Raw genomic sequence first — 22410 nt, 5'->3', positions numbered from 1 at the left:
TCTTATGCAATTTATGGAAACAAAGTGACGCAGACTTTTGACTATTTGATTGGGTTTCCCCCTTTAGGTCTAATACTGACTTCCACTTTTCGCCCGAACAGCTGTCAAAACACTCTGTAAAAAAAAAAATTGTGATTTACAAAATGCGAACACATTCCGTAGAAATGGAACTGTGTTCTTTGAACAAAATACCAGTGACAGGTCGCTGCGACAACACAAATTTCACTTCAATTAACTGCAACGGTAGTTAATTGTTCGCGAACTGGGTCACAAGAAACTCAGTTTCAATGCTGTTGTCTTTGTTGTGTGTGACTATCGCAGGATTTCGCAATAATTTAATAGGCGAATGAAGTCAGTACCAGGCTTTTCACTGTTTCTCCTTCGAGACGTGCCCAATGATCGGAGATCTTCTTAGCAAATGGAAAAGGAAAGCCAGAGATCGCAACACACACCAACCATAATTGAACGCGTTTCAGTAGAAAACTTTTCAGCCATATTAGGTGTGAAGGCTTCAAGGACCGTACATTGGTATGTTGTACTTATACCGAATTCCTTGCGAGAACGCCTCTACGATGTAAATACCACATTAACCATGCTCGACAACCCTGCCTGTTAGCTGTACTTTTCCTAATGCATGTGTTTTTGTATAATTGCAAATTTTTTGTCAACACAATTACACTATTCCCATGGTATACACATGATTCTGTGCATCTGTTGGAAGTTGCTGTAGAAAAAGTCGGATGCTTTATGTTCTGCTTTCAGTGGAGTTTTATTTCAGACTAAATGTTTTAAAATTCATGTGGGTATGGTTACATATATACATTAGATATATAGATAAAGAAATGAGAGCAAATTGTACATTAATGACAAATGTCATTAAAAGCAAACTAGATAATAATTCATTGTTGTATTTTATAGTAGTGAATGCCGAATAGACTTTGCTATTTCTAACACCTCCCCTCAAAGTCATGAGGCAGGCAAGATACTTCTGCTGATCAAACCAAGGTTGTGAATATGCTTGGTGTGTTTGATCGCTCCCAAACCTTTCGTGAAAACATCAGCCTCCATTTCATCGGTTGGTTTATATTCCAGCTGGATATCTCCACGTTGTTGAGTTTGATGTAAAAACTGATGTCGCACATCAATGTGCTTTGTTCGAGAATGGTAGCCAACTGACTGAATTAATTTTTGTGCGCTTTGGCTGTCATTAAAAAGTTTTAAGTTGCTTACGTTGACTCCAATTTCGCTCATTATGTGCTTAAGGTAAATAGCTTCTTTGGTAGCTTCGGTAATGGCAAGAAATTCGGCCTCAGTGCTTGATAAGGCCACCGTGCGCTGCTTTCGTGCTTCCCAAGATATTACACTTCCGTTAAGTATAAATCCGTATCCAGAATATGATTTTCGATCGGCTAAATTGTTTCCCCAGTCCGCATCGACTACACCATAAATACTTGAAGATGTTTTTCTATAAAGAAGGCCATAATCTGCGGTTCCATTGAGGTAACGTAAAACTCTCTTTGCAGCTTGCCAATGTTTAGTGCCATAGTTGCTGTTAAACTGGCTTAGAAAGTTCACTGCGTAGGCTACGTCGGGTCGAGTTGAAACGGCTAAGTACATCATTGCACCGATCAAGCTTTGATATGGGTATTTCTTCATTAGGTTGTAGTCAGGTTTTGATGGTTTATCCAGCTTACAATTTTGATCCAATGGTGTTTTTACTGCTTTTGAATTTTCCATTTTGAATCGCACTAGGATTGATTCTGTGTAGCTTTTTTGGCTTAAAAATATGAAGTTGTTTTCAATGCTTTGGAAGAATTCAATTCCTAAAATTTTCTTGACTTTTCCAAGGTCTTTCATTTCGAAAGATTTTGCAAGAGATTGCTTTATTTCCTTTCGCCAATTTTCGTCATTGGTTGCAATAAGCAAATCATCCACATAGATTGTTACAAACATAATTTTGTCACCTTTTTGGTTAAAAAACAAACAAGGGTCTTGTTGTGATGCTTTAAGACCTAATTGAAACATTTTTTCTGTCAATTTTTTATACCACTGCAGTCCGGATTGGCGTAAACCATACAGTGCTTTTATTAACTTGCACACAGGCCGTTTAGTTTTATTTAACGCATTTATCCACTTCTTAGCTAAATTCTTAGCTTCTCGCCACTTTGCAGGGTTTGTACCCATTTCACAACCAGTCTCAATTTTTTCTAAAAATTTAAGTAAAAAATCAGGAATTTCTGTATAAATGTCTTCGTCAAGTTCGCCGTTTAAATATGCCGTAACGAAGTCCATTTGGTGAATTTCCAACGATTGTTGTGCGGCTATGGCTGATATTAGTCGTATTGTAGACGAGCGAACCACAGGCGAATATGTTTGTGTAAAGTCCTCCCCTGGCCGCTGAGAATAGCCCTTCGCAACCAATCTCACCTTCTTCTTGTTATGATCTTTGGTGCGAAATACTAGCCTATTGCCTATAACTTGCTTCTCTGTTGGTCTCTCAACGATATTCCAAGTGCCATTTATCAATTGAGCTAAATATTCATCTTCGATGGCAGCCTGCCATTGTTTGCTCTCATCACAGCTCATAGCTTCTTTAAATGTTAGTGGGTCTCCGGTTAAGGCAACGTTAGCATACTCACAATCTTCAAATTCTTCTTCGTTTTCATTTTCATTTTCGTATTCATCCAGGTCTTTCTCGTTTTCATCTTTTTTGTTTAGTAAATTTGATTGGGCATTCATTTTCTTTGGGCGACCCCTTGCGCCTGTTCTCACTATTCTAGGTCTTCCTTTGCCTGCTTTCGGTGTTTCTTTTGGCACGTTTTCGAGATTTTCTTTTTCTTTGGTTTCTAAAATGTCAGATTCTTTTTGTGTCTTTTCAACACTTTCTTCGTCTTCTGTTTCTTCTTCCAATTCTGAATCTTCCTCATTTGACGGTGTAATGAGTCTATCGTAAACATTTTCGTTTATAAACCTTACGTCTCGGCTTATTATTACCTTGCGTCTTTTTTCTGACCATATTCTATACGCCTTTGCTTTGTCAGCATATCCTACAAGAATGCCTTCTTCTGAACGAGAGTCTAGCTTACCATTCGATTTATCTTTAATTAAGACATAGCCCTTTATTCCGAATGGCCTCATATGTTTTAGTGATGGTTTCTTACCAGTCCATAAAGTCAAGGGCAAATCTCCGGCTAAAGAACTTGTAGGGCATCGGTTTCGTATATAACAAGCCATATTTATGGCTTCGGCCCAAAAAATTTTAGGCACACCGCCTTGCTTTAATAAACATCTCGCCATCTCCAGCAATGTGCGGTTTTTGCGTTCCGCAATCCCATTTTGTTGTGGGGTATGGGGAGCGGTCAGCCTCCGTTTTATACCAGCTTCCATTAAAAATTGATTGAATGGTCCATTTAGATATTCCCTACCATTATCGGTTTGTAAAAATTTGATTTTCATCCCTGTGAAATTTTCGGCTGAATTTTTAAAAGTTTTAAACGCATCAAAAACGTCCGATTTGTGCTTTAAAAAATGAACCTCACAATACCGGGAAAAATCGTCGATGAATGTGACGAAATATCGGTATTTGGAATGAGAAGCTACTGGCATGGGTCCACAAACGTCACTATGTACAATCTCCAAAATATTATTTGCATATATACCTTTATTTTTCTCAAATCCAGTTTTGGTCTGCTTTTCGCTCAGGCAGATTGTACATGGTGACAGTTTGGTGCCGCTTTTAACATCGAATCCATGAACTTTTTGTGATGTTGCTAGAGCTCTTAAATCGTTCTCGTTCAAATGGCCTAATCGCCTATGCCACATATCCAAATTGTTCATCTCCTTGTCCTCTGCCACATTCGCCACATCTGTAGAGTTTTTCAAAAAATATAAATTTCCTATTCTATTTGCTCTGCAAATTATTTTATTATTTTCAATAATAAGGGCCTCACTTTTTTTAAAACATATTTCATAACCTTTATCAGCTAATTTTGATATGGACATTAAATTTGTACGAAGGTCTTTTACGTACATTACATTTTTTACTTTGAATTTATTTTCATGCTTGTTGTCTATGACATTTAGTTTTACATCTCCTACTCCTGAAATCTCACTTGTCTGTCCGTTAGCCAAACACAATGTTTTCTTTATTTCCTCTATGTTCTCAAATTCTTCTAGATTGGAGCTCATGTGTGACGTGCACCCACTATCTAAGCACCAGCTGTTAGTGACGTCAGCGCAGCTAAAGGCAGCATCGGAGCAGTTGAATAATGATTTCTCTTTGTTTACATCTGTCTCCTTATGATAATTGCTGTATTGCTTTGATCTGCAATTGACAGCAAAATGACCATGCTTACCGCACTTAAAACAGCCCTGGCTTTGCTTTTTGTTGTTCTTTCTTTTGTTGTTCCATTTTGATTCCCTTTGTTCTCTTGAGTTTTTATTGTAGTTTTTGTTTACATTACCTCCCGCATAAAGTGCAGTTTGACTATCTCTCTCCGATTTTACCTTTCTTGACTCATCTTCTTCCAAGATTTTTACTCTTAAGATTTCAGGTGATGGCAGTTCGTCTCTTGTTTCAAGAGCACATCTAAATGTTTCAAAAGAGTCAGGTAAACTGTATAAGAGTAGTATGGCCAGTAAATCGTCACCAATCTCCACATTAATTTCTTTTAATTGACCGACAGCTTCAAAGAAATCGTTTAGGTGATCACGAGTGTTGTCTCCCTCTTTCATCCTAGCTAAGGCAACTCGTTTTAATAAAGTTGCTTTTCTTGCAGGGCCTTTCGATTGAAACGTCGATTTCAATTTATTCCACATTTCGTTGGACGTGGCACATTTAGAAATTAATCCCAATTCTGACGGAGCAATAGACAGCATAATTTCCGCACAGGCCTTTTGATCTTTTGAAATCCATTTGGCTTCATTCTCGGTTGCAGGCGCCTTTTCTGTTTCAACATAATTCCACAAATCTGCTTTTATTAAAATGGCTTTCATTTGAAGTTTCCACGTATCATAATTATGAGCATTCAGGGGCTCAATCCTAACAGCGTTGTTGGACATGACTACTTAACCTTTTTGTCTTATTCGTTTGACAATTAAACACGTGAGTTACTGAAATACATGGGACCTGGGCCCATAACCTGTAGAAAAAGTCGGATGCTTTATGTTCTGCTTTCAGTGGAGTTTTATTTCAGACTAAATGTTTTAAAATTCATGTGGGTATGGTTACATATATACATTAGATATATAGATAAAGAAATGAGAGCAAATTGTACATTAATGACAAATGTCATTAAAAGCAAACTAGATAATAATTCATTGTTGTATTTTATAGTAGTGAATGCCGAATAGACTTTGCTATTTCTAACAGTTGCATTGATGGCCTCGAACGCCTCGAATCCCGGCCAGGCCCTGCCGAACTTTTTCATTTCAAGTTTTTGTCAGTTAGAGCGAAGATAATTTAATTCTAAAATTTTTGTTTGTTTGCCTTTCGAGACGAGCTCAATGATCGGAGATTTTCTTTGCACGTTTTCTTTTCACGTTGAAGGCGAGAACATAAGGAACAAATTTTTATTTATCAGTGTCATTCTGAGGCCTTTCAAGAATGAGAGGGTGAACGCCTTTGGCTATGTATGTAGATGATGTCATCATGGTGGGTGGCCGTTTCCTCACTACCATTACGGCCCTCGTTCATGCACGTTGAAGAAGTTATCTGGATTGTCGAAGGCCAACGGGCTTGGCATAAATCCATGAAAGACTGATCTGGTAAATTTCATGAGGAGGGGTAAAGTCATTGATTATATACACACCAGGGCAGTTTTTGTACGAGTTTGACGTCATTTTCATAAAAAGGAATATCTGGGCTGGAGGTTTTTGGACATATGTAGGGTCTTTCATTCGAAGGTTTTCGAGGTCCTGAAAGCACTGGAGACGACATACACGGCGCTGAAGGCTCTGGCGTCGGGTCATGTGAGGTCGAGACTTTTGATTAAATTCCTTGGAATTAGGGCATCATCGTGGTCCTGAAGGCACTGGAGATGATGTTGATGCTGGAGTGGGGGCCAGATTGGTTTTCCACGATGTTCGTGGACAGCCAGGCGGCACTGAATGCTCTGGCTTCGGTTCATGTGAGGTCAAGACTGGTTAGAAGAAGCAAAGAGCTTCTTCGAACCATGAGAAGGGCTGTCAGACCATACTGGGCCCCGGACCATCAAGGTGGCGTGGGACGAAGTGGCCGATTAGCTGGCCATTAATGGAACGTCGGTTGGGGCAGACCGTGCTACGGAATCAGGGAGCTCTTCTCCGTCCAAGTTACTTGGAAGGGTGGACGTCTTCTACGATGACCGAGCGATTAAAGCGTAAGATGGTGATGTGGCTTGCATGGTGGCAAACGCCCTCTGGCCGAGTATTTCACTGAACATTATGTCGCCTAGGATTGAAGAAGCATGACTTTGGAGGACACCCTAGCGTAGAGGGTAGCATGTCCGTCTATGGCGCCAAACGTTTGAGCACGAATCCCTGCGAGAATATCAGAAAAAAAAGTTTACTGGTGATTATCACCTCCTAATGCTGGCGACATTGGTGAGGTATTATGCCATGTAAAAACTTCTCCCTAAAGAGGTGTCGGACTATAAAAGGAAGTCCCTTAACATTGAGCTTAACTTGAATCGGACAGCACTCATTTATGTGAAAAATTTGCTTCTGTTCGTGGGCAAATTTGCAATTTGATGAAGCATGACTTCAGACTGCTAATAGGAACCCTGACTAATTACTGCAACGTCAGGTCTTTAACGCCGCGTTGTATGCCGGGAAAGACAGGCTTAAGCGATGACGTGGAGAAGTGGAAGATGGTCGAGCAATTTTGTGTCACTCCCCAGCAATTTTGAGAAGTAGACACAGGATAATGGGTGAACACCTAATTCTATTCCTGTATATATGCAAGGAATGAAAAATTCCCCCCAATCACTTAGTCCCCTTCATAATCTGGAGTAGATGCCTGAATTGACTGGGCCATACTCTTACCGATGCGAATTTCTTTCCGGTCTGCCAGGTTTCCAACCCTTGACTAAGTTTTATTGCCGTGTCTTCTTTTTCGCTTTTACATTCTTCTAGGTAGAACACAATGTACCTTAGATCTTCGGGTAACCAAGGTTGCTAGTCACTTGTCCTCCAACCTAACCTAACACAAAGGCGACATCCCCTGACCGATGTAGATTTCCATCGAGTTTATCCGACTTGCATGTTGTTGTTGTAGCCACATTTTCATGTGGAGGTGGCCATCCTCGTCAAGCTACTGTAGATGAACAAACTCGTTGCGGCCCAAAGGACCGATCGCCGTGAGAACAGGGTGGCCATTGGTTATTTAAAGGCGCCAATAACTCGCCTTGTCAAATCGAACATCATAGGCACTCTGTATTTGTACAAGAGCCGGTGCCGACCGGCCTCTCAATGAGTCTCTCCGATACCACTGATTGTCCCCAAACGCTGTTGTAGCTACTCCGTATGGAGCATTCCACTATCCGCAACCTGTGGACGCGCCCGGTAGCTCGCAGTTAAGTTTTAGTGACAGCAATGAACACCACACAGATTGGACCTCAATGTTCCAGCCTGCGTGGTGGTCACCGCTATACCGTGCCGGGAACCAACTGGCATGAAACTAGTTGGTGAGAGTCGTCTACTTTATAAATCTTTAAGTGTGAACGACCTCTAACTTTCTTGTGTCACTCACTGCCTACTGTCACATAAAATACCAGCATTTAAAGCCCCCGCAATTAAAAAAATCGGAGTAGCCCACATCGTGGCGGCAACATTTAACGATTAAAAAATGAAACGTTTTTCCTATTGTTGTGCTTTACATCAATTATTTGGTGTTTTCTTTTTTTTAATATACCCCACATGAGCAGGTGTTAATGATATGGCAAGATCAATGTCAAATTGACCTACGCGTTTTTTTCGAGATCATCAGCCACTGTTTCTACAAGCACAACTCCAAGAGGTTGTTTTTGGTGCTCCCCATTCAGAAGAGAAAGAATGGCAAATCAAGCCAGCCATACAGCCAGTCAGCGAGCTAGCGACAGCCAGTCACACTCCATTACTATCACAACAACGCAGGTTATGGTAATGACATTCATTCAGGTCTGAGTTTTGTGTAGGAGGTTTTTGTATGGAGAATAGTGTTTTTACGGTTCATTTTTTTTCGAAAATCAAATGAAATGTGTGATTTTGTTGGTCCTATGGCGTTTGTACACTTGTTATGAGTTTTTTACCGGTTGTTAAAATTATCTCGAAATGTTCCAAAGAGTTTGTTTTTCGTGGGGTGTACAGCTTCTAATGGTGGCTTCCTATTTTGGATAATACCAGAAGGTGTTTTGTTATTGTGAGTGTTTTTGATTTTTTTAATTAATGAAACAGATGTGCTACAAAAACTTAATAAAATAGCCAAAGTATGAATGAACATTTCTATTAATAGCAGCATTCAATAATGAAATAAATTCATTTTCATGGAAATTTATCGACACATTGTAAAAACAATAGTTATGCATGAGTGGCAAGTAAAATGAATTTTGCAATAACAGAATTTTTGTTCAAACGTTGATTACTTTATTAGGTTAAGGTGACTAAACATTCAATAAAGCGAATTACAAAGCACAAGTATGTTATAATTTTTTGATTTGGTTATAATTCACGTTCAAGGGAAATAACATGCCTCGGGATATTATCCTATGATGAATGTTTTGTTGAACGTCAATCAGAACAGCTGATGTGTCAAAGCGAAGGTAAATTAGGAAAATATCGTTACCTAACACTAATAGAAGATACCCATGTGGAAGGGTAGTTTGATTACCCTTTCTCATTGGGAAGGGTCGATTTATTACCCTTCCCCAAGGGCAAGGCTAGTTTTATTACCTTTCAGAGGAAATAGGGTAGTTTTATTAGCCCTTTCCCATGGGTAAGGGTAGTTTAATTACTCTTTTCCATGGGTAAGGGTAGTTTAATTACTCTTTCCCATGGATAAGGGTAGTTTAATTACTCTTTCCCTTCGGAAAGCATAATTTTATTAGTAGTTTAGTTACCCTTTCTCTTTGGAATTAAATACTCTTTCCTGGGAAAAATGCAATTTTATTACTCGTTCACTAGCCAAGGAATATTTTTTTTACATTTTACCTCGGGAAAGGGTATCTTTCGTACTCTTTCCTCGAAAGAGGGTATTTTCATTGCCTTTTCCCCAAGGTAAGGGATAGTTTTAATTACTCTTCCCCAAGGGCAAGGCTAGTTTTATTACCTTTCACAGGAAAGAGGGTAGTTTTATTAACCCTTTCCCATGGGTAAGGTTGTTTAATTACTGTTTCCCATGGGTAAGGGTAGTTTAATTACTCTTTCCCATTTATCTCGGGAAAGGGTATCTTTCGTACTCTTTCCTCGAAAGAGGGTATTTTCATTGCCTTTTCCCCAAGGTAAGGGATAGTTTTATTATACTCTCCCAAAGAAAATGGTAGTTTTATCTTCCTTCCGCAAGTAAAAGGAAAGTTTTATTATCCTTTCCCAATAAAAAGGGTAGTTTTATTACCCTTCCTCAAGGGAAGCGGTAGTTTTAGTACCCTTCACCAAGGGATGAGGTAGTTTTATTACCCTTCACCAAGGGAAGGGGTGGTTTTATCACCCTTCCTCAAGGGTATGTGTAGTTTTTTTACCCTTCCCCAAAAAACGAGTAGTTTCATAGCCCTTCCCCAAGGGAGAGTGTAGTTTAATAACCCTTCCCCAAGCGAAAGGGTGGTTTAATTACCCTTTCCCATGAGTAAGCATAGTTTTATTATGCTTCCCCAAAGGAAAGGGTAGTTTCATTACCCCTTCCCCTTGGAAAGAATGGATTTATTACTTCTCCCCAAGGAAAAGGGTAGTTTTATTATTCTGCCATAAGGGATATGGTAGTTTTATTGCACTTCCTCAAGGGAGAGGGTACTTTTATTACCCTCCCTCAAGGGAAAGTGTAGTTTTAGTACCCTTCACCAAGGGGAAGGGTAGTTTAATTACCCCTCCTCAAGGGAGAGCGTAGTATTATTACCGTTGCCCAAGGGAGAGGGTAGTTTTATTACCCTTCTCCTAGGGAAATGATAGCTTTATTACCCTTCTCCAAAGGAAAGGCTGGCTTTAGTACCCTTCTCCGTGGGAAAGGCTAGTTTTAATACCTTTCCCTTAGGAAAAAGGCGATTTTTAGTACCCTTCCCCAAGGGAAAGGGTAGTTTTAGTATCCTTCTCCAAGGGAAAGGGTAGTTTTAGTATTCTTCCCCAAGGAAAAGGGTAGTTTAGGTACCCTTCCCCAAGGGAAAGGGTATTTTTGCTACCATTCCCCAAGGGAATGAGTCGTTTTAGTATCCTTCTCCAAGGGAAAGGGTAGTTTTGGTACCCTTTACCAAGGGAAAGGCTAGTTTTAGTACCCTTTCCCAAGGGAAGGATAGTTTTACACTTTACCAAGGGAAAGTGTAGTTTTAGTAACCCTTCCCCAAGAGATGGGGTAATTTTAGTACCCTTCCACAAGGGAATGGCTAGTTTAAGTTCCCTTCTCCACGAGAAAGGGTAGTTTTAGTACCCTTTCCCAAGGGAGAGTGTAGTTTTAGTACCCTTCACCAAGGGAGAGGGTAGTTTTAGTACAATTCCCCAAGTGAGAGGGTAGTTGTTTTAGTACCCTTTCCTAATGGCAATGGTATTTTTATTTCCCTTCCTTATGGGAAAGGGTAGTTTCAGGTCCCTTCTCCAAGGGAAAGGCTAGTTTAAGTACCCTTCCCTATGGGAAAGTGTAGTTTAAGTATCCTTTTCCTTTTACTTTTCCCTTGGCAAAGGGTTGTTTTATTACTCTTTCCCTCTGCAAGGGTAGTTTAATTTTTCTTTCCCTCAACAAACCCTTGTGAAGGGGTATTTTCATTAGGCTTTCCCTCGCAAAGTGGTAGTTTTATACCTGTTTCCCTTTGGAAAAGGGGAGTTTTATAACTATTTCGCTTGGGAAAGGGCTGTTTTATAACTCTTCCTCTTAGGAACAGGTAGTTTTGTACTCTTTTCCTAGGGAAAGGATACTTTCTTACTCTTTCTCTCGGAGAAATGTAGTTTTGTTATTCCGTCCGCCGTGAAAGGGTAGATTTATTACCCTTTCCCGAGTAGTTTTTTAATCTTTCTCTCGGGAAATGGTATTTTTACTACTCTTTCTCTTAGGAAGGGGTAGTATTGTTACTCTTTCGCTTGGGAAAGGATAATATCATACTCTTTCCCTCGGGGAAAAAGGTTTCTTACACTTTCCCTCGGGGAAAGGTGGCTTGCTATTCCATTCCTCGGGAAATGGTAGTTTTATTACTATTTTCCCTGAAAGAGGGTAGTTTTCTTTCACTCTCCCGGGAAAGGGTAGTTTTAGTTCCCTCGGGAAATAGTAGTATAATGACTTTTTCCTCAGGAAATCATAGTATAATTACTTTTTCCTTCGGAAAGCGTAGTTTATAACTGTTCCCTCGAGAAAGGGCAGTTTTATAACTCTTTTCCTTAGGGAAGGGTAGTTATGTGGCTCAGTGCGATAATTCTCAGTTAATAATACAGATTTTAGTTTGAAACATATATTAATTGCTAATTATCGTTTAGAGATTGATACCCAACAGCATCCCGAGAATGTTTTACTCCTTTGTGCAGAGAAAAACGAAATACCCAGGTTATTAGACACCATTAAAGGTCGATTTCTTTAGCATTGTTAAAAAATGTCCAACATTCTAAAACTCACACATTACCGCTTGAAGTGCCATTATTTTGCTGAAAAATAGGTGAGCAAAACAAATAGCTAATATAACAATACATATACACTGGGACTATTAATCTCAAGAACAAGTTAATGATCTCATCGTGACATTCAAAATCATGGAGATAACATTGACATCCTTAGTATTAAATGTTATTTTTGTACACAAGACAAAATACAACAGGTAAAGCGTTTTTTTTTTCTTTTTTGAAGGAGGGATAATGGGCAGTCATAAAAATTCTACAAATTGCAAAGTAGATCCATATCTTATCAAACGCCCAAAAACAGCAATTTCGTATTTCTATAGGAACACTGTTTTATAAATGATCGCAACATTGTTGTTCTTATTTTTATTTTGGCCGCATCCGAATGAATTATGTTGGCAACATGTTATAGGGACAGACAAGCATACACGGCTTCCATCTTGTAGCAGATTAGCCATTATCCCAATTATGATTCAATCATCATCATTAATCACAAACCTCTGTTGCAAAGGCAATGCCTTGAAGGAAAGAGAAGTGCCCCATTTGAAAATGATGTACGATCTAATTGTTATGGGGCGCCGGAAATATGAAAAATTAGAGCTCGTGTCAAATTGTAATGAAGATGTTTAAAAATTTCAATAAATTTCTCAGCAACTTGATTTTCGAGCAGAGAAAAGACAAAAAAAACGGGCGTGTATAAATCATTAGACAAAGCTAATAGAATCATTTTGCTAAACCAATAAATTTGCATAATTTATGAGCATAAGTAAGAGTACCACATAAAGGCGAAATATCAAAATGGAGATAAATTTCTTTTTAACTTAGGTTGTCTACTTACAAACTATCGCATATTTCAAGTGTTGAAGCCGCTGCTGTGAAACATTAAACAAATGTATATGATCTTATCAATACAAGTTTTCTTATGCGTCCCGGCCAAATCGAGAGAGTAGTAGCTGGAGACTAGTGGTGTGGATGATTCTTCAATTGAAGCTTTTGCAGCTGCTGCTATCGATGTACCTTCTACATTTCCAATATTGCAGCTAATTTAGAACCACAACCAACCGTATAAACCTTTCATATAGGCCTGATCGGGCCCTGTCTTGGAGACTTGCAATTTTCTTTTGTGTGGATAAGAGATAGAGAAGATAGTTTTTTCTTCAAGGCTTTTACTATTTGCACGCTTTTCCTAGGGAAAGGCGGCTATATGTACGCTTTTCCTTAGATATTTTTGTACCCTTTCCCCTAGGAAAGTTTACTTTTTACCCTTTCCTTCTGAGAATGGTATTACTTTTAACCTTTTCTTTGGAAAAGATTACTATCTTTGCCCTTTCCCTTGAATAATGTTAAATATTTTACCCTTTTACTTTGTGAAGTTTGCTATATTTATCCTTTTCTTTGGAGTAGGGTTCTTTTTACACTTTCCCTTGGGAGAAGGTTACTAGTTTTGCCCTTTAATTTGGGGGCTATTGTGAAAGGGTACTTATTTTACCCTTTTCCTTGGGAAATATTATTTTTACCCCTTTCTTTGGGAAAAAGTACTATCTTTGCCCTTTTCTTTGAATAATGTTACTAATTTTACGCTTTCCCTTGGAGAAGTTTACTATTTTTACCCTTTCTTTGGAAAGGGTACTTTTTTACTCTTTCCTCTGGAGAAGTTACTAGTTTTGCCTTGTTAGTTGGGGAAGGGTGCTCGTTTAACCCTTTCCCTCGGAGAAGGGTACTACTTAAACATGTTACTAATTTTGCCCCTTTCCTTGGGAAAGAGTATTATATTTACCATTTTCCTTGGGAAGGGTTATAATTTTTATCCTTCTCCTTGGGAAAGGGTACAAGTTTTGTTATTTTATTTAGGGAAGGGTACTATTTTTACCCTTTCCCTTGGAAACGTGTACTATTTTCACCCTTTCCCTAGGGAAACGGTACTATTTTCACCATTTGCCATGGGAAAGTGTGCTATTTTCACCCTTTCCATTGAGAGGGGGTAATAATTACACCCTTTTCCTTGTGAAATGTTCTAATTTTTTCCCTTTTCTTTGGAAAATGGTAACTTTATTACCTTTTTCGTAGGGGAAGGTCACTTTCATTACCCTTTCCATTGGGAAATGACACTTTCGTTACCTGTTTCCATGAGGTACGAAAATTTCATCCTTGGAGAAGAACACTTTCATTATCCTTACCCTTGTGGAAGGCCATTTTCAATACACTTACCCTTGGGGAAGGGAACTTTCAATAACCCAAGCCTTGGGGATAGGGCATTTGTATTACCCTTTCTGGTGGGGAAAGCACTATTATTACCCTTTATTAAGATGAAGGACACTTTCATATCCCTTTCTGGTGGGAAAGGCTACTGTTATTAGCCTTAATCTTGAGGTAGGACACTTTCATTGCCCTTCTCCTTGGGTATGGGTATTTATAAGACATTTTTCTTGAGTAAGAGTATATTATTATCTCACCCTTCGGGATTATTATTTCGCAAAAACGTTGAAGGGCCACAACACGAAAGAACAATAATGTATATCATAATAACTGTCAAAACCAAATAATTGTTCGCAAATTTACTGATATGAGCCGCTTTTATAGAGGAAAACTTTGGAAAAAACTTTTAATGATTTTTTCAATTAGATTAATTCCACAAAATATTAAATCAATAAAAATATGTTCTTTAACTTACCTGTTGTGCTACAGGATCTAAAATGCTTTCTATAGTTTTCGTATGAAACACCGGCATTTTCCTTGGAGCAGGAACACAACCTTAATTTATGTTATAATAAAGTTTTTTTCTTCAAATTTCGGTTCGGTTTAGCTCACAGTACAATTTTTGTTTGTTTTACTTTACTTTTATTGTTGGGTTGGGGTGGGGCTTAAGTTAATCTGCAGATTTCCAAGTAAACACAAAAAACCGAAACAAAAATTACCTAAAGAAAAATAAATTATCAAGAATTATATTTTATTTATTTATTTTGCTAAGACAAATTTGACATTTCGGCAAATTTTATTTGGCACACTTAAATTTATTGCAGGTATGTTTTTTTTATATTTTCTGAAAGTGCTGCCAAGTTTTCTTTAAGAATGCAACAGCTGTTTATTGTAGAAATGTTGAATTAGAGACAGAAAACCATTTCACTATAATTAATGTATATTTCAACTTGCCAAATAAAATCAAAACAACAATTTAAATTTATGCGGTGAATTATGTATTTTTTAAACAATTTTAATTGTTGTTGCTATTGACTGTTATTGTTGCATCATCGTTAGAGCTATATTTTTTCTAGATATCTTGTTTTCTTATTTATTGTTGTTAACTATAATTTGTTTTTTTTTTCTTGCTTCAATATTTATCTCACATTTTATTTTACTTTCTCTCACTCGCACTCGCTCTTGCTATGTGTAGGCCTTAGTCTAGAATTTCACATATGTTGTGTTTGTATGTCTGTACGTGTACAAGTTAATGACACCCCAACGTTTGAGATAATGTGTAAATATATATCAGTTAGTTATTGTGAGTATTTTGTTTTTTGTCTCTCTCCCTCTCTTTCTCTCACTCTCCGCCCGTAATTATTCTCCCATATGTTTATTCATTATTGCTGTCAGTTTCCATTGCCCGTTCGTTGTATGAAGCAGTGCATGTTTATAAATTTAAAAATTATGTCAGCTGGATGTGGCTGATTCTACGTCCGATTGATTTTGTTTGAAAATTTCATTATGACGGTTTTTTTTTTAAATTTTTTGTATAACACACAAATAATGCATTTTAGGAGCGATCTTTGCCATAGTATGGGAATTGTTTATTTAGAGAATTTATTTAGAAATAGTTCAGCTATTCACCACACTGAGTTTGAGACTGTTATGCAATTATGACCATACGAATGTTTGAAGCTTATGCCACAGTTTGTGTTAACATGGTTTATTCGTTAAGGTAGTTATTAAGATCGTTCACTGTGAAAAGTTTTCACAAAACATTGTTTCCTCATTGTAGAAATCCTCAAAAAGCTTTTTTTTAATAAGACGTCATATAGGCAACACTCCCATCATATGTTTTATCACGAGCATTATTTTGGTAAATTGTGTTTGTTGCTTAGTGTTATCACGTAAAATAAAAGTGAAAGAGCTTTATTTGCTGAAAATTGTTATTTATATAAAAAGCAAAAATAAAACCGTGCTAAATTTGGCCGGGATGAATCTTGGGAACCCGCCACCATGGATTCTCCAAAAATATGGGAGCTTTTCTGGTTATAGACCGATTTAGATTGTACTTCGCACAGTTGTTGGAAGTCATATCCAAATCGGATGAAAACTGAGGCTTCCAGTGGCTCAAAAAGTCAAATCGGAAGATCGGTTTATATAGGAGCTATATCTAAATCTGAACCGATATGGCCCATTTGCAATCCTCAACGACCTACATCAATATTTAGTATCAGTGCAAAATTTCAAGCGCCAAGCTTTACGCGTTCGACCTGTGTCGTGACTTCAACAGACGGACGGACATCGTCTTAGACGCTAGATCGTCTTAGGCGAATATTTCCAGATGTTACAAACGGAATGACTAGATTAGTATACCCCCATCCTATGGTGGTGGCTATAAAAATGGGACTATAAAACATTGAATGGGTGAAATTAAAATATTACTAGAGATGATTTTTGATTTTAAAACTTCAAGACTATTACATATTGTATTTATTTAAATAATTTAAAATGATTGTATTTCCCCAAAAGAAGTTGAATTGGGTTCATCTTGTATGGACGTCTTAAGGCCCATCTCACATTATAATTTTTGTCCGATTTGGCTGAAACTTTGCTTGCGGTGTTCTGTTATGACTCACAACAACTGTGCTATGTACGGTCCAAATCGGTCCCATACTAACCGGTCCCATAGCTCCCATACTAACCGATCTCCCGATTTGTCTTCTTGATCCCCTGCAAGCAGCAATTTTTGTCCGACTTGGCTGAAATGTAGTGCATGTAGTGTTCTGTAATGGCTTTCAAGAACTGTACCAAGTGCTGTCGTTCAATAAGCTGATATAAGTCCCATATAAACTGATCTGCTGATTTGACTTCTTAAGTCCTTACAACCCGCAATTTTTGTCCGATTTTGCCTAAACTTTGCATGCGATGTTTTGTTATGACTTTTAACAACTGTACCAAGTACGATCCAAATCAGTCTATAACCTGATTTAACTCCCATGTAAACCGATCTCTCGATCATCCTTGTTCGGTTCGTAGAAGTTTTAATCTTTGCTGGTTTAAAAAAGTTTGGTAAGTAGAGTAAAATTATGCCTTTCAACTAAATTTAATTGGTATACATAATGGGTTGCCCAAAAAGTAATTGCGGATTTTTTAAAAGAAAGTAAATGCATTTTTAATAAAGCTTAGAATGAACTTTAATCAAATATACTTTTTTTACACTTTTTTCTAAAGCAAGCTAAAAGTAACAGCTGATAACTGACAGAAGAAAGAATGCAATTACAGAGTCACAAGCTGTGAAAAAATTTGTCAACGCCGACTATATGTAAAATCCGCAATTACTTTTTGGGCAACCCAATATTTAGCAGAACCCATGGTTTCCCCTCCAGTTTACCCAAGTATTCCATTTAATATCGTTGATTATTATTATAATTCATGTTAATTTGTACTTGTACATCTCAATATACACTTATGCATATTATTACTGAAATGCGACACTTCCATTCATACAATTTATTTTCTCACTTTAATAACAAACCACAAAGAGGCTCGAATAATAGTTTTTTTTCTAGAAATTGTTTATTTATGATGAAATTCTAAATATGGGCATTTCTTAAATTGATATTTTTCAATGCAATGGCACACGTCAACGTTCGAAATCGGATTTGATGGCATGTGAGCAGTGCATATGCATTTGAATGGGCTGGGCCTTAGTGTGATGTAAGTAGTTGTGGAGGGTGTAGTCTTAAAATGCATTTAAGCGAAAGAAATTTAACTAGTGCAGAACGTTTCGTTATTAGCTATTCAATTTTTATCACACTCTTAATTTTAATAGCTTAATATGGAAAATTGTAAATGTTATGTGAAGAGAAACGTGCCATAGGTAGGTCTGAAAGGAGAATAATTAGGTCATCAGACGTTGGGACTGGCAAAACATTCTCTGGATTAAAGATGCTGAAAATATTTACAACTTAATTTTGACAATATTTGGAGAAATCACCAAAACACTTGATCTGAAAGGTGTATAATTAGGTCATCAAACGTTGAGACTGGCAAAACATGTCTCTGGATTAAAGATGGGGAAAATATTCACAACTTAATTTTGACAATATTTGGAGAAATCACCAAAACACTTGACCGGTACTCACATAAGCTAATGTGGATTTGAAATAGGTTCATTTGACAGATTTCCTTTATAGAACTGTCAAATAAAACTATTTTAAGGCTTCATAAAGTTTTGTGAATGAGGCCGTTGATATATACAATGCAAGTATTACTCTACCAGAAAGTATGGGATGAAAACGGGTGTGTGGTAGACCTTAACGACAGCTGTTGGATAAACCAAATTATACCAATTCTTGGGGAAATCTATAATTTTAAGTTATTTAAATACAATTCTATATATTTTTGCACTTAATTCTTCAAATTTAGCTTTATAATAACAACATTTAATTCATTTAATTTTTAGGCAACTAATTAAGCTTGACCTTTAAGAAGACTAACAAATTAATATAATTAATTCTGTTTTTGGGTAGATGCAAACATTTTAAGTAAACATCTCTTCCCCATAATAATAGCTCCTTTACTCAACGCACATCACAGTACCCTTTTAGTTTATAAATGGTCACCATGATCGTTGAGTTTAAATTAATTTTGTTTATCTAAGGCATTTGCAATGACCAATTGTGTCTAGACGGTGGATACTTGAGATGAGCAACAATAATTTTTTTTTGTCCATAGGCAATGGTAGAGTCGTCTTTGATGACTTATCACTAAAGACATGGAAGTAGCAAACGCATAGTGGCACAATTTGAGATTTTTCGTGGCAAATATCTTTTGAACCAATAAAGATAACTGTTCAGGCTTTAAAATGAATGCTTGAAAGGTATACTACGCCATGTAAGTGCGTAGTTACAGCTCATTCAAGTCAGAATTTGTGGAAAAATGGCAGTGGATTAAAAAATAAAAAAAAATTTTCAACTTTCCGTTAAATTTTCATCAGAATTCGTATATGAATCTATGTCTAAAAGACTAATCATTTCTAAATTCAAATGTTTTTTCGTGACTTCACATGCCGTTTTGAAGAAATAAGTGGATCGGAAGATGCTGCCAAAATGTTGTATAGGTCCTCATTTTGCTTCACCCGTGATGCTATAAGCGTATTCTGTAATCTGTGTAATCCTGTGCTTCTTCAGAAAGCTTTCCAATTGGCAACGACTGATAGTCAATTACATCTTTGTCATCTGCCAATATTAAATAATATCCTTGCAGTTTAAGACATTTTGCTTCACCCGTGATGCTATAAGCGTATTCTGTAATCTGTGTAATCCTGTGCTTCTTCAGAAAGCTTTCCAATTGGCAACGACTAATAGTCAATTACATCTTTGTCATCTGCCAATATTTAATAATATCCTTGCAGTTTAAGACATTTAAAATAATTACTTTGCAAATGCAAATTTTGCCCATGAACATTCCACTAAGGAACAGGAGGCCACCGTAGCACAGATGTTAGCATATCCGCCTATGACGCTGAACGCCCGGGTTCGAATTCTGGCGAGACCATCAGAAAAAAGATTTTTCAGCGGTAGTTTTTGGCAACATTTGTGAGGTACTATGCCATGTAAAAACTTCTCTCCAAAGAGGTGTCGCACTGGGGCACGCCGTTCGGACTCGGCTATAAAAAGGAGCCCCCTTATTATTGAGTTTAAACTTGAATCGGACTGCACTCATTGATATGTGAGAAGTTTGCCCCTGTTCCTTAAAATAATTACTTTACTTTACTTTAATTGGCTATGACAGAACATTTGTTCAAAACGTAGAGTAACATTCCAAGCGCCTCGATATTCTGCGCTCATTCTAAAATCTCTGACACCAAGTTTTGAGGTGTCTCCCACAACTTGATCTTTCCATCGGGCTTTTGGTCTTCCCGGTTTGCGTGTACCACCGTGTTTGCCTTCAAATGACTTATTTGCTGGTGCTTCTTCACCCATTCTGACAACATGATTGGCTAGGTCATCCGTTGTATTTTGATGCGTGTAATTATGCTATTTTCGTCATGCAGCTCATACAGTTCGTGGTTTATACGTCACCTATATTCTCCATTAACGCAAACTGGTCCATATATTTTACAAAGAATCTTTCTCTCAAATACTCCAAGCACTGCCTCATCTGCTTTCATAAGTACCCATGCCTCAGAACCATATAACAATCCCATGGCAGCCGGTTATACGTACCGGATTGATCCGATGGAATCTTTCATCGGCAAGGGCTGCCGCCTTGGTGTACAACACACTGCTACAACAACAACCATATTACAACACGGGTAGTATTATTGTCTTGTATAGTGTAATCTTCGTTTGTAGAGACGTGGCCTTGTTTCTAAACTGCTTACTTAGTCCAAAGTAGCATCTGTTTGCCAGTATTATTCTGCGCTTTATCTCAAAACTGGTATCATACGTTTCGGTTACGGCGGTGCCGAGGTAGATAAAGTGATTCCCAACTCTCTCAAATTTCTGTATTTGATCGGTTGTACAAGGCGTTTTGGAAGTTGAAACCATCCATTTCGTCTTATCTCCATTTACTGCCAGACCCATTTTCACTGACTCTCTTTCGATTCCTTCAAAGGCTGCAGTTACTACTTCCGACATCGACCGATGTCCATGTCGTCGGCATAGGCGAGTAGCATGTGTTCTCTTGTAATTAGTGTGCCATATCTATCATTTAAATAATATCATTTAAAATAATTCCTAAGCATTTTACGATTTGATTGTCAATTCTAGTGTTTCTACATGGTGGAGAATACTATCTGTGCTATACCATATGGGAATTTCGGGGCCCTGATAATATAACTATTATTCGTAGATAATGTAGTATTGGCCAGCAGACAATACAGGTTAGGTTAGGTTAGGTAAGAGTGGCAGTCCTTTACAGACTCACTTAGACAATTTTAAGTCCATAGTGTATCACAGTTGCGACAGACCAAGGCTTCTGGCGGGAATCGAACCCACGACCCCTGCACTGGTAATCCAAGCACGCTACCAACTCGGCTACCAGGGCACCCAACATAGACAATACATCTGTAATAACATTTTTGATGAACAGGAAAGAAAACAGACTTATCAATGGACCATTCTTCAATATGGACCATTCTTCAATATGGACCATTCTTCAAAATGAGTAACAGATTAAAACAGCAGAAATAAGACATTCGGAAATGGTGCAAAATATCAAGAATTAATGGTAATATCAACTTGGAGAAAGTGAATAATTATAAGCATCAAAGACCATACGAAAACAAAGAAGTGTGGACGACAAAGTTGATGTAAGATTGCAAGTATACGATGATTACTTTCTTCTTTTCAAAAAGGTCTTACCATTAAGGTATTTCAAATTAAACAAGTCCTACTGGGTAATAGTGTTCTTCACAGCAACTTTTAAATAAAACTTTAATAGCTGGTTCTGTATTTCTCTCATATTGACTTAATATATATTTTCATTGCCCATTTATAAGAATTTGGTTGTTTACTATTTTCAACTAACATATCATACTATCGTAAACCATTCTTTTCTCCCACACACACAAATTCACTTTAAATATGTCCATTCATAATTTCAAATAATTCATTTTGTCCGGGTGTTTAGTCCGCAAATAGAGATAATAATTGGAAATGTTTAATGACAAATCATCATTGACGTCACATACATATAGTTAAAGCCGCATACGAAATAAGCTTGAACAAAAGAGACTTATGGTAATTAAATTTTTTGAGAATGTTTGTGCAATGCATACCAATGAGCAATTCGAACTCTGCTTTGACTGACTGATGTCTACAATTTATTCAATTTATGATCGCTATGGGGGGTATTAGAAACATATGAGCATATTTTTCTGTGAAGTAGAATGACTCACTCTTTTTTTTCGGAATCATATCTAAAAAGCATTACTGGAATATTTCAAAATAAAACAGCTGGCATAGTGCGCAAACTATTCTTTCAAATAGCTGAAACAAAATGTTGAACTTAAGAGAACGAACAAAATATATGCGATTTTAATGCTTACATTTTAAAATTCTTTTTTTACAAGAAAAATTGGGAGATTTGTTAATTCGCCATTCTACTTGGCTTTTATATGAGTATTCAACCATAGTAAGTAGATCCATATGTATTTTTAAGGAGATGCAATCATTTTAAGTTAAGTTTTTAAGTTTAATATAAAATATTTGTTTAATCTTTCCAATGCTACCTGCTTTTTATACCCACCACCGTAGGATAGGGGGTATATTTATTTGGTTATTCCGTTTGCAACACATCGAAATATCAATTTCCGACCCTACAAAGTATTTCGGATCGTCGTAAAATTCTAAGACGATTTAAGGTGTCCGTCCGTCTGTTGTAATAACACTACAGCCTTTAAAAATTGATATATTGAGCTGAAATTTGCGACAGGTACGTCTTTTTGATGCACGCTGGTTA

General features: G+C 37.3%; 1 protein-coding gene across 1 annotated transcript in view; it reads right to left on the bottom strand.

Annotated features, from left to right (window-relative positions):
- Positions 1-22410, bottom strand: part of LOC106093119 (vinculin) — a 48955-nt gene that overhangs the window by 12294 nt on the left and 14251 nt on the right. Inside the window, exon 2 of the mRNA XM_013260113.2 lies at positions 14429-14672. Coding sequence (XP_013115567.1) covers positions 14429-14485 — 57 coding nt within the window. The 5' untranslated portion in view covers positions 14486-14672. The remainder of the gene's footprint in view (positions 1-14428; positions 14673-22410) is intronic.

Source organism: Stomoxys calcitrans, chromosome 4 (genome assembly GCF_963082655.1).
Source record: "Stomoxys calcitrans chromosome 4, idStoCalc2.1, whole genome shotgun sequence".
NCBI lineage: Eukaryota > Metazoa > Arthropoda > Insecta > Diptera > Muscidae > Stomoxys > Stomoxys calcitrans.
The sequence above is the reverse complement of the archived record's forward strand: the minus strand, read 5'-3'. Positions and strand labels throughout refer to the sequence as shown.